Genomic DNA, 13,932 nt, shown 5'->3' with positions numbered 1-13,932 from the left:
GCTACGCGGAAGGAAGGAGGTGGGTGGAATGTTTACGTCCCACTCATCTCCGCCCCTCTGCTTCTATTGGCTGCCTGCCGTGTGACGTCGCTGTGACGCAGCACGACCCGCCCCCTTAGGAAGGAGGCTGATCGCCGGCCACAGCGACGTCGCAGGGCAGGTAAGTGCGTGTGAAGCTGCCGTAGCGATAATGTTTGCTACGGCAGCTATCACAAGATATCACATGTACGTCGGGGGCGGGGACTATCGCGCTCGGCATCACTAGCATCGGCTAGCGATGTCGCAGCGTGCAAAGTACTGCTAAGGCTAGGTTCACTTGAGTGTATTAGGGTCCTCTGAGTAAGGCTAGGTTCACATGAGTGTATTAGGGTCCTCTGAATAAGGCTAGGTTCACATGAGTGTATTAGGGTCCTCTGAGTAAGGCTAGGTTTGCATGTGTATTCGGGTCTTATGAATAATGCTAGGTTCACATGAGTGTATTAACCCCCTTCACGACCGGCCGATTTTTCGCTTTCCGTTTTTTTTTTTCGCCATTCTTTTTCTGAGAGACATAACTTTTTTATTTTTCAGTCAATATGGTCATGGTAGGGCTCATTTTTTGCGGAACGAGCTGTACTTTTAAATGAAACCATCAGTTTTACCATATAGTGTACTGGAAAATGGCAAAAAAATTCCAAATGCAGAAAAATTGCAAAAAAAGTGCGATAGCACTATGGTTTTTGAGATATTTTATTCACTGTGTTCACTATGTGGTAAAACTGATGTGTGGGTGTGATGCCTCAGGTCAGTGCGAGTTCGTAGACACCAAACATGTATAGGTTTACTTTTATATAAGGGGTTAAAAAACAATTGGAAGTTTGTCCGAAAAAAGTGGCGCACGTTTTACGCCATATTCCGTGACTTGTAGCATTCTCATTTTTCGGGATCTATGGCTCAGTGACGGCTTATTTTTTGCGCCTCGAGCTGACGTTTTTAACGGTACCATTTTTGCGCAGATGCTATGTTTTGATCGCCTCTTATTGCATTTTGCGCAAAAGTTGTGGCGACAAAAAAACGTCGTTTTGGCGTTTGGATTTTTTTTTGCCGCTACGCCGTTTACTGACCAGATTAATTGATTTTATATTTTGATTGATCGGGCGTTTCTGAACGCGGCGATACCAAATGTGTGTATATTTTTTATTTTTTTAACCCTTTAATTTTCAATAGGGCGAATGGGGGGTGATTTGAACTTTTAGGTTTTTTGTTTTTTTTTTTTAATTTTTTAAAACTTTTTTTTTTTTACTTTTTTTTTTTATTTTACTAGTCCCCCTAGGGGGCTATTGCGATCAGCAATCCGATCGCTCTGCAGTATCTGCTGATCACAGCTACAAGGCTGTAAACAGCAGACACGCTCTCTTTCTCTTTTGCTGTGCCGCTGGCACAGCGAAAGTGAAAGCAAGTCAGGTGTAGTACAGGAGTCATCACATGACCCTGTGCTACCATGACAACTATCGGAAGTCACGTGATCGCGTCACGTGACTTCCGGTATCGGGCGGTAAGTAAACGTTTACCGCGATCGCGCTTATAATGGCGCTGTCACATATTGACAGCGCCATATAAGGGGTTAAACGGCACGAGCAGATAATGATTCTGCTCGTGCCTAGCAGGCACACATCTCAGCTGTGAAAATCAGCTGAGATGTGTGCCGATCGCAGCATGATGCTGCCGGCAGACCGCGGGCAGTAACGTTATGACCGCTAGGACGTAATTTTACGGCCCGCGGTCGTTAAGGGGTTAAAAAAAAAAACAACACGTTCAGTTTTTATCCAGACAAAGGGACTTCTGTCATCCGTATGCAATTAGTAAGGCATCCCAATGGCATTCCTTTTTATACATCAGCAGTGAATAAAATTTACCAAAACAAATAGTTTCCAATGTTAAAGGAATAGCTCAGTACTCAAGACAAAACCTTCTCACGCCTTCTGTTTCCCCCAAGTAAAATAATAACACTTAGGGGTACTTTGTACGCTGCGACATCACTAGCCGATGCTAGCGATGCTGAGCAAGATAGTTCCCGCCCCCATCGCAGCTGCGATATCTTGTGATAGCTGCCATAGTGAACATTATCGCTACGGCAGCTTCACATGCACTCACCTGTCCTGCGACGTCGCTCTGGCCGGCGAATCGCCTCCTTCCTAAGGGGGCGGGTCGTGCGGCGTCACAGCGACGTCTCACGACAGGCGGCCAATAGAAGCGGAGGGGCGGAGATGAGCGGGACGTAAACATCCCGCCCACCTCCTTACTTCCACATAGCCGGCGTGAGCCGCGGTGATGCAGGTAAGGAAATGTTCCTTGCTTCTGCGGCTTCTCACACAGTGATGTGTGCTGCCGCAGGGGAACGAGGAACAACATCGTACCGTCACTGCAGGTAAATTATGAAAATGTCGGACACTACACCGATGATACGATTACGACGCTTTTGCGCTCGTTAATCATATCATAAAGGATTTGCACACTACGATATCAACAGCGACGCCGGATGTGCGTCACTTTCGGTTTGACCCCACCAACATCGCACCTGCGATGTCATAGTGTGCAAAGTACCCCTTAGACTCTCCTCCAGTGCCGTTCCAGCGGTGTCGGAAGTACTATCCAGGGGATCAGATGACCTTATGTCATGTGATCCCAGCGGCCAATCAGTGGTCACTTCACTTTCCTATGGACATTATTAGACATACGCAGGAAGTGAGCGCTGCAGCTGGTCTCACTTCTTCCAGATGTCTTGATCTGTCTACATCACACAATACAACTTCGGTGATTGTCTACTTCATATAGTTCTGTAGGTAAGTGGTCCTTGTACATCAGTGGTGTTAGATATCATGTATTGTGACATCTAAACAAATCTGTATTTACCTCTCGTTACAGGAGTATGACTATGTGTTTACGATTGATGTGAATGAAAGCGGACCTTCCTACAAGCTGCCATTTAATGTCAACGAGGACCCATGGCTTGTGGCACACAATTTCCTCCAGAGGAATGATCTCAATCCCATGTTCTTGGATCAAGTGGCGAATTTTATAATAGACAATACTGGAGGACAGATTCTAGCTGCTACAAATACTGGATTTGCCGATCCATTTACTGGTAAATAGTGAAATATGGTTACAGGATAGTCAGATGACTCGTAGCTGAGTGTGGGTGCGCTGGTCTCGTCTCACACAGTGCTCTGTCTTCTTGCGATTTTGTTATTAAAGGGGTTGGCCACCTTGCCAATACTTTTATTTTTACTGGTCATCATTTGGATAGGGGGGTGAAGCTGTAAAACTCAGCTGCAGGTGCCATAGAAGTGACGGCGCTGCTGTGTTTCGGGAACTTCCGGCTGGTGTCACATTTCCAATGATCAGATATCTATGGCCTATCCTAGTGACAGGCCATCACTAAAAGAGTAATAGCTAGCCCCTTTAAGGAAAGTAGTTGGATTTTCAGAGGTATTTCTATAATATATAAAGTACAAAGGCCTAAATCTAAAAATATGTGAAAGCCCTTCCTCTATAGAAAATGTAGACTCCATATATTCCCTTTAGTATAGATCTAAGTTGAATTCATAGGAATAATTAGCTATTCTGGAAAATATGTGGTTGGCTTTGATGTTTAATTTTACAAAAAATTACATTTGTGAAAAGTGTCCCCCATTAGAGGTGCAGTACCAAACATTTTTTGGACTGTATATATCTTTAGGATAAAAACAGCAGCACAGTGGAGTATTAGCTTCAAGCTCGTTCTCATTGGTTTGAGGACCACTCAATATAATAGAATAGAAACGTGTGTGTGCGTGTGTGTATGCATACGGTAATTGATCAACCCATCTGAATGCAATGTTTCTTTTCCAGATAAAATAAAATCTGCTGATTCTTTTGTAGGTGGAGGTCGTTATATCCCTGGAAGTTCATCCTCTATTCCTTCTGGTGCAGATCCATTCACAGGCAAGTTTCTGACAGATGTATAGCATTAGCAATCACCAAATACACAGGATGGGAGACAACTTGTTAATCATTGGTGTACAACACCTTGGACCTGTAAGGATTAGGCTGCTTTCACACCTCCGGTTTTTGCTATGCGGCACAATCCGTCACTTTGCAGGAAAAACGCAACAGTTTTTTTTTGCTGCCAGTTGCGTTTTTCCTGCATAGACTTTAATTAGTGCCGCATTGTGCCGCATGGCCTTGCGTTTGGTCCGGTTTTTGCCGCATGCGGCAGATTTAGCCGATGCGGCGGCCGGATGGAACGTTGCCTGGCACGTTTTTTGTGCGGCAAAAAAAACCGCATCGCGCCGCATCCGGTCGATGCGTCGCTTTTCTCAATGCATTCCTATGGATGCCGGATGTGGCAAAAAACGCATCCGGCCGCCGCATGCGGTTTTTGCCACTGCGCATGCTCAGTAGCATGCCGCAAGCGGCAAAAACCGGACGTGCCACATGTAAAAAACTTATGCAAAGGATGCGGTGTTTTCACCGCATCCGTTGCATAGGTTTCACAGCCGGATTGAGACGCACGGCTCAAACCGGATGTGTGAAAGCAGCCTTAGCAGAACCGGGAATTTTATCCTGTAAATAAACAGAGCAGCATGTTTGACCGCTGAACTCTGCTCTTTTCATCAGCGCCCTAGAGAATGTGTGCTGCCCCAGCAGCAGTCGAACTGCTCGGATCCGGGGTTGCTGTGGCTCGAGGGTCTCCGGACCCGGGGGCTTGCGGCCACTTCAAATGTAAGGGGATATTTACAGGGGATGAATGTTCGTGACCCCACCTGCAGGTTGTGGTAAGGGGGAGTACCGCCGCTGCCGATGGGAGTCCTGGGGCAGATGGTATGGGGCAGCCAGGTGTCAGTCCCTCCGCAGGTAGGGAAGGCCCCGGATAGTAGGGATTTGGTGAATGGGTGGCTTGGCCTTGGGAAGGCAGGGTGCAGGGGTCAGATTACTCACTGCGGTAGTCGTGGTGCTGGATCAGGTGGAATAAGCAGACACTCACACAGATGGTAAACCAAAGTCTCTAGGCACCGCAGTCTCTATGGGGGGAGCCCGTCCAGGTCCCGCTCCCACCAGTGTCACTTGGTAAGTCCAGAGCCCTGCCTCTGTGCACAAATTGTTTTACAGTTGTGGTCCCTTGGCTTGAAGCTTTCGGGGCCCCGCTACCCGTGTGTATGGCAGCTGTGCTCTTGATGGCTGGCACTTGGGATTTCAGTGGGTTGTGTATTTTGGAGAACCCTATCCTCTGCATTGTGCTGATACTTCCAATCTTTGAGCTCTTGGGGAAAGTTCATAAAGAGACTATCCTCCACAGGTTAATTATCAGGTTACTTGAAGCTACTCCCCGATCTAGGGTCCTGTACCCTGCCGTGCTCAGTACTGGTAAGGTGGCTGGGCTTTCTGGTACCAATAGTCCTCTCAGACTGCGTCTGTTACACTCCTGTCTAGTGTTCCTAATACCGGTCCCAGACTCCTGTGGTCCCAGACCACCGTCTGTGACCCAACCTGTCGCCTCCCCTGCTCCTCACTCTTTGAGAGCTAACTCTGTTCTCCTTGTCTCCCCTCCCACCAGTCTGCCTGAGACCTAACTGGGCAGCCGTGCTTCAACTGGACCAACCCACTGGTGTGTCTGTCCAGTACTGGTGTGAGGTGTGGTTGGGATTTGTAGTGCGGATGTCAGTAACACTATTGATGGGAACCTGGAACCACAGGAGGGTAGACCCTGCAGTACAGTATGCAGTTCCCTGTAGCACCCGGACGCAGCCAGGGGCGCTACAAATGCATAGAGTGGCAGAGAGGCATTCAAGCATCCGATCTACTGCGCCATTTGGTAACTGGGATAAAATTCCTGCCTATCTGTGTGTCGGATCGGTCAGACCCCATCGATTATTAATTTATCACCCATCCTGTGGACAGGTGATAATTTCTTTTAGCCAGACAACCCTTTTAAGGCAGGTAGTGTTTTATGTACAGCCAAGGTGATTTATAATTTAGCATTTCTTTGTCGCTCCACTGGGAGACCCAGACAATTGGGTGTATAGCTTCTGCCTCCGGAGGCCACACAAAGTATTACACTTTAAAAAGTGTAACCCCTCCCCTCTGCCTATACACCCTCCCGTGCATCACGGGCCCATCAGTTTTATGCTTTGTGTTGAAGGAGGCACACATTCACGCAAGCTCCACATTTTAGTCAGCAGCAGCTGCTGATTGTATCGGATGGAAGAAAAGAGGGCTCCTCACGGGGCCCCCGGCATGCTCCCTTCTCACCCCACTAAGTCGGCGGTGCTGTCAAGGTTGAGGTACCCATTGCGGGTACAAAGGCTGGAGCCACATGCCGTTTTCCTTCCCCATCCCCTAGAGGCTCTGGGAGAAGTGGGATCCTAACCGGTCACCTTTCACTGGGACCGGGCTCCCTCCGCAGCCCCTGGGGGAATCTGACGGACAGGAGACTGAGTATCATCAGGGACAGGCCCTGCATCTAAAAGGTACTCTGTGTCCCCTTGGGGACGGTGCATGGAGCGCCTGTGTTACAACGCTGCAGCGGCTGCTGTTTTTCTGTGACACCGGGACTACCGCGCCGACCGCGCCTGATCGCCGGCCGCGTTATTAAATTTAGTCCCCGGCTTCTGCGGCCTAGTACCATAACTCCCGCCCCCGGGCCTGCCAGTCAGGGGTAAGGGCGGGACGGTCGACTGGACGTCGGCAGTGAGGGCTGGAGCATACTTAGGTGTTCTCCTCCCCCCTCACTGAGCACTGTGGGGCACCAGATTCCCGCACTTTATTAGTCACGCCCACGGCTCCCTCCTCCCCTGAGAACTCTGGCAGCCATTGTTACAATCACTTCTGCCGGTGGAGGATTTCAGAACGAGCTCTGTAGCTCTGGGAGGCCCAGGCTGGGAATCTGGTGGACACACAACCGCTTTGGGCGGTCGGTAAGCCACACCGGTTACCAGGTGCTGGCCCCCCTAGGGTGCCGAAGTGTATATATATATTATATATATATATTGTATACATTTTCTCTGTTCGGCCGCATTATTTTGCTTTTGGCTATATACCCTCACTGATCATTCTCAGAGGAGACTACAGCATTTCGTCCGCAAAGAGCAAGGGTGCCAAGGCACAGGCTTATTTTGCAACCTGTACTTCTTGTGGGGCTATGTTACCTGCAGGTTCCACCTACCCTCACTGTGTGCAATGCTCGGCCCCTGTGGCACTCACTCAGCCGGAGCCTCGGGCACTGGTGGGACCCTCGGCTCAGGTAGAACCGCCGGCTTCCACTGTCCAGGTGGCAGGGACAGAGTTTGCAGTGTTAGTTGAGAAACTCTCTGAGTCGCTTTCACAATCCATGGCTCAGTCTATGGACAAATGGTCTGCTAAGATACTAGAAGCCTTGCAGTCCAGATCGGTAACACAGGCCCAGGGCACTGTGAGTTCATCGCCCCCAGGCCCCTCTCGGTCGGTGCAGCGAAGTGCTCCTGGGGTGACACCCAGGTCCCACGGTGAGGACTCCGACACGGACCGCAGTCCCAGACCGGCTAAGCGGGCTCGCTGGGAACCTTCCCCGACTTCATCACGCTGTTCGGGGTCTCAGCATGAGGACTCTCTGGAGGATGAAGCGGAGGTCGCAGCTCAGGGCTCTGATCCTGACGTTGCTCTCAATCTTGATACACCTGAAGGGGACGCCATAGTAAATGACCTTATAGCGTCCATCAACCAGGTGCTATATCTTTCTCCCCCAACTCCACCTATAGAGGAGTCGGCTTCGCAGCAGGAGAAGCACCAGTTTAGGTTTCCCAAACGTACACGGAGTGCGTTTTTCGATCACTCTAACTTCAGAGATGCTGTCCAGAAGCACAGAGCATTTCCGGACAAGCGCTTTACTAAGCGCCTTAATGACACACGTTACCCCTTCCCCCCTGACGTAGTTAAGGGTTGGGCTCAGTGTCCCAAGGTGGATCCTCCAGTCTCTAGACTGGCGGCTAGATCCGTAGTATCAGTGGCAGATGGTTCATCGCTCAAGTATGCCACTGACAGGCAAATAGAGCTCCTGATGAAATCCATCTATGAAGCCATAGGCGCGTCTTTTGCTCCGGCCTTTGCAGCTGTGTGGGCACTCCAAGCTATCTCAGCTTGTCTGTCTGAGATTAATGCGGTCACACGTACCTCTGCTCCGCAAGTTGTGTCTTTGACTTCTCAGGCGTCAGCCTTTTCGTCCTACGCCATGAACGCCGTCCTGGACTCTGCGAGCCGTACAGCGGTAGCGTCCGCCAATTCGGTGGCAGTCCGCAGGGCCATGTGGCTACGCGAATGGAAGGCAGACTCTGCTTCCAAGAAGTTCTTAACCGGTTTGCCATTTTCTGGCGACCGTTTGTTTGGCGAGCAATTGGACGAAATTATTAAACAATCCAAGGGAAAGGACTCGTCCTTACCCCAGTCCAAACCAAACAGACCTCAGCAACGAAAAATACAACCGAGGTTTCGGTCCTTTCGGCCCTCAGCCAGGTCCCATTCCTCCACGTCCAACAGGTCACAGAAGGGCCAGAGGAACTCTTCTGCATGGCGGTCTAAGTCACGTCCTACAAAGACCGCCGGAGGAACCGCCTCCAAGGCGGCCTCCTCATGACTTTCGGCCTCCCCAAACCGCATCCTCGGTCGGTGGCAGGCTCTCCCGCTTTTGCGACGCCTGGTGGCCACATGTCCAAGACCGATGGGTGAGAGACATTCTGTCTCACGGTTACAGGATAGAGCTCAGTTCTCGTCCTCCGACTCGTTTCTTCAGAACATCTCCGCCCCCCGAGCGAGCCGATGCACTTTTTCAGGCGGTGAACACTCTGAAGGCAGAAGGAGTTTTGATCCCCGTTCCCCTTCAAGAACGCGGTCGCGGTTTTTACTCCAACTTGTTTGTGGTGCCAAAAAGGACGGATCATTCCGTCCCGTTCTGGACCTCAAACTGCTCAACAGACACGTGAGAACCAGACGGTTCCGGATGGAATCTCTCCGCTCTGTCATCGCCTCGATGTCCCAAGGAGACTTCCTAGCATCAATCGACATCAGGGATGCTTATCTCCATGTGCCGATTGCACCAGAGCATCAACGCTTCCTGCGTTTCGCCATCGGGGACGAACACCTTCAGTTCGTGGCACTGCCTTTTCGGCCTGGCGACAGCCCCACGGGTCTTCACCAAGGTCATGGCAGCAGTGGTGGCGGTCCTACACTCTCAGGGCCACTCGGTGATCCCTTACTTAGACGATCTTCTAGTCAAGGCACCCTCCCGGGTGGCATGTCAACACAGCCTGACCATTGCTCTGGAGACTCTCCAGAGGTTCGGGTGGATCATCAATTTCCCAAAGTCAAAATTGACACCGACCCAATCACTGACTTACCTCGGGATGGAGTTTCATACTCTCTCAGCGATAGTGAAGCTTCCGCTGGACAAACAGCGTTCGCTGCAGACAGGGGTGCATTCTCTCCTTCGGGCCCAGTCACACCCCTTGAGGCGCCTCATGCACTTCCTAGGGAAGATGGTGGCAGCAATGGAGGCAGTTCCCTTTGCGCAGTTTCATCTGCGTCCACTTCAATGGGACATTCTCCGCAAATGGGACAGGAGGTCGACGTCCCTAGACAGGAACGTCTCTCTTTCACTGGCAGCCAAAACCTCTCTTCAGTGGTGGCTTCTTCCCACTTCTTTGTCGAAGGGAAAATCCTTTCTGCCCCCATCCTGGGCTGTGGTCACGACGGACGCGAGTCTGTCAGGGTGGGGAGCGGTCTTCCTCCACCACAGGGCTCAGGGAACCTGGACTCCGACAGAGTCCTCCCTTCAGATCAATGTTCTGGAGATAAGGGCAGTGTATCTAGCCCTAAAGGCGTTCCAGCGGTGGCTGGAGGGCAGGCAGATCCGAATACAGTCGGACAACGCCACGGCGGTCGCGTACATCAACCACCAGGGCGGCACACGCAGTCGTCAAGCCTTCCAAGAAGTTCGGCGGATTCTGCTGTGGGCGGAAGCCACAGCCTCCACCATCTCCGCAGTTCACATCCCGGGCGTAGAAAACTGGGAAGCAGACTTTCTCAGTCGCCAGGGCATGGACGCAGGGGAATGGTCTCTTCACCCGGACGTGTTTCAAGAGATCTGTTGCCGCTGGGGAACGCCGGACGTCGACCTCATGGCGTCTCGGCACAACAACAAAGTCCCGGCATTCATGGCACGGTCTCAAGATCACAGAGCTCTGGCGGCGGACGCATTAGTTCAGGATTGGTCGCAGTTTCGACTGCCTTATGTATTTCCTCCTCTGGCACTGCTGCCCAGAGTGTTACGCAAGATCAGGTCCGACTGCCGCCGCGCCATCCTCGTCGCTCCAGACTGGCCGAGGAGGTCGTGGTACCCGGATCTGTGGCACCTCACGGTGGGTCAACCGTGGGCACTCCCAGACCGACCAGACTTGCTGTCTCAAGGGCCATTTTTCCATCTGAATTCTGCGGCCCTCAACCTGACTGTGTGGCCATTGAGTCCTGGCTCCTAGCGTCCTCAGGGTTATCTCAAGATGTCATTGCCACCATGAGACAGGCCAGGAAACCAACGTCCGCCAAGATCTATCACAGGGCTTGGAGGATCTTCTTATCCTGGTGCGCTGATCAGGGTTTTACCCCCTGGCCGTTTGCCTTACCCACTTTTCTTTCTTTCCTTCAATCCGGAATGGACAAGGGTTTGTCTCTCGGCTCTCTCAAGGGACAAGTATCGGCGCTTTCCGTGTTTTTTCAAAAGCGTCTAGCCAGGCTTCCGCAGGTCCGCACGTTCCTGCAGGGAGTTTGCCACATAGTCCCACCTTACAAGCGTCCGCTGGAACCCTGGGATCTTAACAGGGTGCTAACGGCTCTTCAGAAACCACCTTTCGAGCCGATGCGGGATGTCTCTCTATCACGCCTTTCGCAGAAGGTGGCCTTCCTAGTGGCAGTCACATCACTTCGGAGAGTGTCTGAGCTAGCAGCGCTGTCATGCAAAGCCCCCTTCCTGGTGTTTCACCAGGATAAGGTGGTTCTGCGTCCGGTCCCGGAATTTCTCCCTAAGGTGGTATCCCCTTTTCATCTCAATCAGGATATCTCCTTACCTTCTTTTTGCCCTCATCCTGTTCACCAATGTGAAAAGGATTTGCACTTGTTAGATCTGGTGAGAGCACTTCGGCTCTACATTTCTCGCACGGCGCCCCTGCGCCGTTCTGATGCGCTCTTTGTCCTTGTCGCTGGCCAGCGTAAGGGGTCGCAGGCTTCCAAGTCATCCTTGGCTCGGTGGATCAAGGAACCGATTCTTGAAGCCTACCGTTCTTCTGGGCTTCCGATTCCTTCAGGGCTGAAAGCCCATTCTACCAGAGCCGTAGGTGCATCCTGGGCATTGCGGCACCAGGCTACGGCTCAGCAGGTGTGTCAGGCGGCTACCTGGTCGAGTCTGCACACTTTCACGAAACACTATCAGGTGCATGCCTATGCTTCGGCAGATGCCAGCCTAGGTAGGCGAATCCTTCAGGCGGCAGTTGCCCACCTGTAAGAGGGGGCCGTTTTCGGCTCTTTTTATCGAGGTATTCTTTTACCCACCCAGGGACTGCTTTTGGACGTCCCAATTGTCTGGGTCTCCCAATGGAGCGACAAAGAAGAAGGGAATTTTGTTTACTTACCGTAAATTCCTTTTCCTTTTCTTCTAGCTCCTATTGGGAGACCCAGCACCCGCCCCTGTTCCCTTCGGGCTGTTGTTCTTTTGTGTACACATGTTGTTCATGTTGAATTGTTCTTTGGTTCATGGTTTCAGTTCTCCGAACATCCTTCGGATTGAATTAACCTTAGACCAATTTATAAGTTTCCTCCTTCCTGCTTTGGCACCAAAACTGATGGGCCCGTGATGCACGGGAGGGTGTATAGGCAGAGGGGAGGGGTTACACTTTTTAAAGTGTAATACTTTGTGTGGCCTCCGGAGGCAGAAGCTATACACCCAATTGTCTGGGTCTCCCAATAGGAGCTAGAAGAAAAGGAATTTACGGTAAGTAAACAAAATTCCCTTCTTTCCAGTATCAGATTATTTTTTTCTAAAGGAGAGGAATACCAGAAATTCTTAGCAGCAAAATGACGCATCGTGGATCTGGCATCGCTGTTCTGATCAGTTTACTCCAACAGTGAAGTGACCATTGCAGTCACTCACTAACCTAAGCAGTTTTGTGCCATCCACCGGTGAGGTGTACAGTAATAATGAAATATTAACAGGAAAAGGGCATGAGCTTCTGCATAGTCATAATAATCCACATATTCTCCTCTGCAACCATTCTGTATACCCCCTAATTAATCTTTGCTGACAGATTTCCTATGAATCCCATAGAAAAAGCTGGAAGCATTGCATTTGGGAAAGAATATGTCCATCATAAGGCTTCATTGGCTGTACATGTCTGTAATAATATACCATGTGCATAAGGCCTAAAATAAAAATGAAAGTGGGTAAAACTGCATAAAGGTACAAAAGAAGTGCTAACTTTAACATATACAAGTCACACCAGCTGGTCTCACACCATCTGGTCCCTGTTTTCCCCATATCAGTACTCGTCGCTCTCTTTGACCATACCAAGCTTTTTGTATTGCCTTTTTGTGTGCTACAGAGTCTGTGTGTTAAGCCTAAGCCACACGGCGAGAAAATCGGTGCGAGTGGAGTGCGATAAAACAACGCATTCAACTCGGACCAGTATTAGCGTGTGTGTCAGCGCACATGAGCGATTATTTTCTCAGGCCTAATCGGACCGAGAAAACAATCACAGCATGCTGCGATTGTAATGCGAGACTCTTTTCTCTCGCACCCATTCAAGTCTATGGGGCGAGAGAGAAATCGCACTGCAGTCGCGGTACACCGGTGTACCGTGCGTGCACAGCGAAAATCACAATAGCCGGCTACGGAGCCCCTCCTCCATGCCGGCCCGCCTTTCCTCAGCGCTGGCCCTCCCCTCCTCTCCTCAGTGCCAGCCCGCCCCCCTTCCCTTCGCAGCTGAGGTCCACTCGCACAGTCGGACCTCAGTCGCATGGATACTACCATGACACTCGGCTGTGCTGCCAGCGCGAGCCGAGTGTCATGCGAGCATCGCACTAGTGCTCCGTGTGGCCCCGGCCTTACATCACTTTTTGTATTTCTCTTGCTAGGAGCTTTAGAGTCACCACAATAATTACATACCTGAAAGCATATAGTGGTGACAAACTGCATTTATTTTAAAGTGATATTAATTCGATGCACTCCACTTATAAAAACAGGTTTACACACATAACAGAAGGCAAAAGCAATAAACATGACCTAATGAGTGAGGACCCCCTGTCTGTGAGGGCTCATATGGGAAAACTAACCAAATAATGGAGTGGAGTCAGAATTTCACAAACAAGGCAAACATCTGCGGTCATATATAGCAGAGGTGTGGCATCCTGTCTGTTAGTTTTCACACCATCTTGAAAAATAGCATTGAAATAAGCATCTGTATTGTAAAATCACAAAATAAAAACAGAAGCAAAAGATATACACCTATATTTACTTCAAAGCCAGCAACAGGGAACAATCTTTGCCACCTTTACACAAGGAACTGGGACTAGTTAACCTTTTCATCTGGACTGGTCCCAGTAGGTGGATCCGCAATGATATGTGCCTGGCATATATTGTTAATAAGCTATTTATGTGTTTTTGTGAAGACAATGCCCCTTAAAGGGAATTTGTCACTAGGAATTTGCAATGTAAGCTGAGGACAACATGCTGCAAGAGTTAAAGTAAAAACATCTGTTTTTCTCATATATGTCCAAGCTATTGTTTACTCATACTAATGGGTTTATTGCTCCGTGATTAACATTGTTGTGACTCAGTGCCTCATGCATACCCCCTGCTCTGATGACACCTCACAGTCAATGTACAATCTTTATGGAGAG

General features: G+C 50.2%; 1 protein-coding gene across 2 annotated transcripts in view; it reads left to right on the top strand.

Moving 5' to 3' along the window:
- The window catches only part of PLAA (phospholipase A2 activating protein), an 84,094-nt gene that overhangs the window by 46,954 nt on the left and 23,208 nt on the right, over positions 1 to 13,932 (top strand). For both annotated transcript variants that reach the window (XM_075316832.1, XM_075316838.1), the window contains exons 9-10: positions 2,905 to 3,124; positions 3,901 to 3,963. In XM_075316832.1, coding sequence (XP_075172947.1) covers positions 2,905 to 3,124; positions 3,901 to 3,963 — 283 coding nt within the window. The remainder of the gene's footprint in view (positions 1 to 2,904; positions 3,125 to 3,900; positions 3,964 to 13,932) is intronic.

Source organism: Anomaloglossus baeobatrachus, chromosome 1 (assembly GCF_048569485.1).
Source record: "Anomaloglossus baeobatrachus isolate aAnoBae1 chromosome 1, aAnoBae1.hap1, whole genome shotgun sequence".
NCBI lineage: Eukaryota > Metazoa > Chordata > Amphibia > Anura > Aromobatidae > Anomaloglossus > Anomaloglossus baeobatrachus.
The sequence above is the reverse complement of the archived record's forward strand: the minus strand, read 5'-3'. Positions and strand labels throughout refer to the sequence as shown.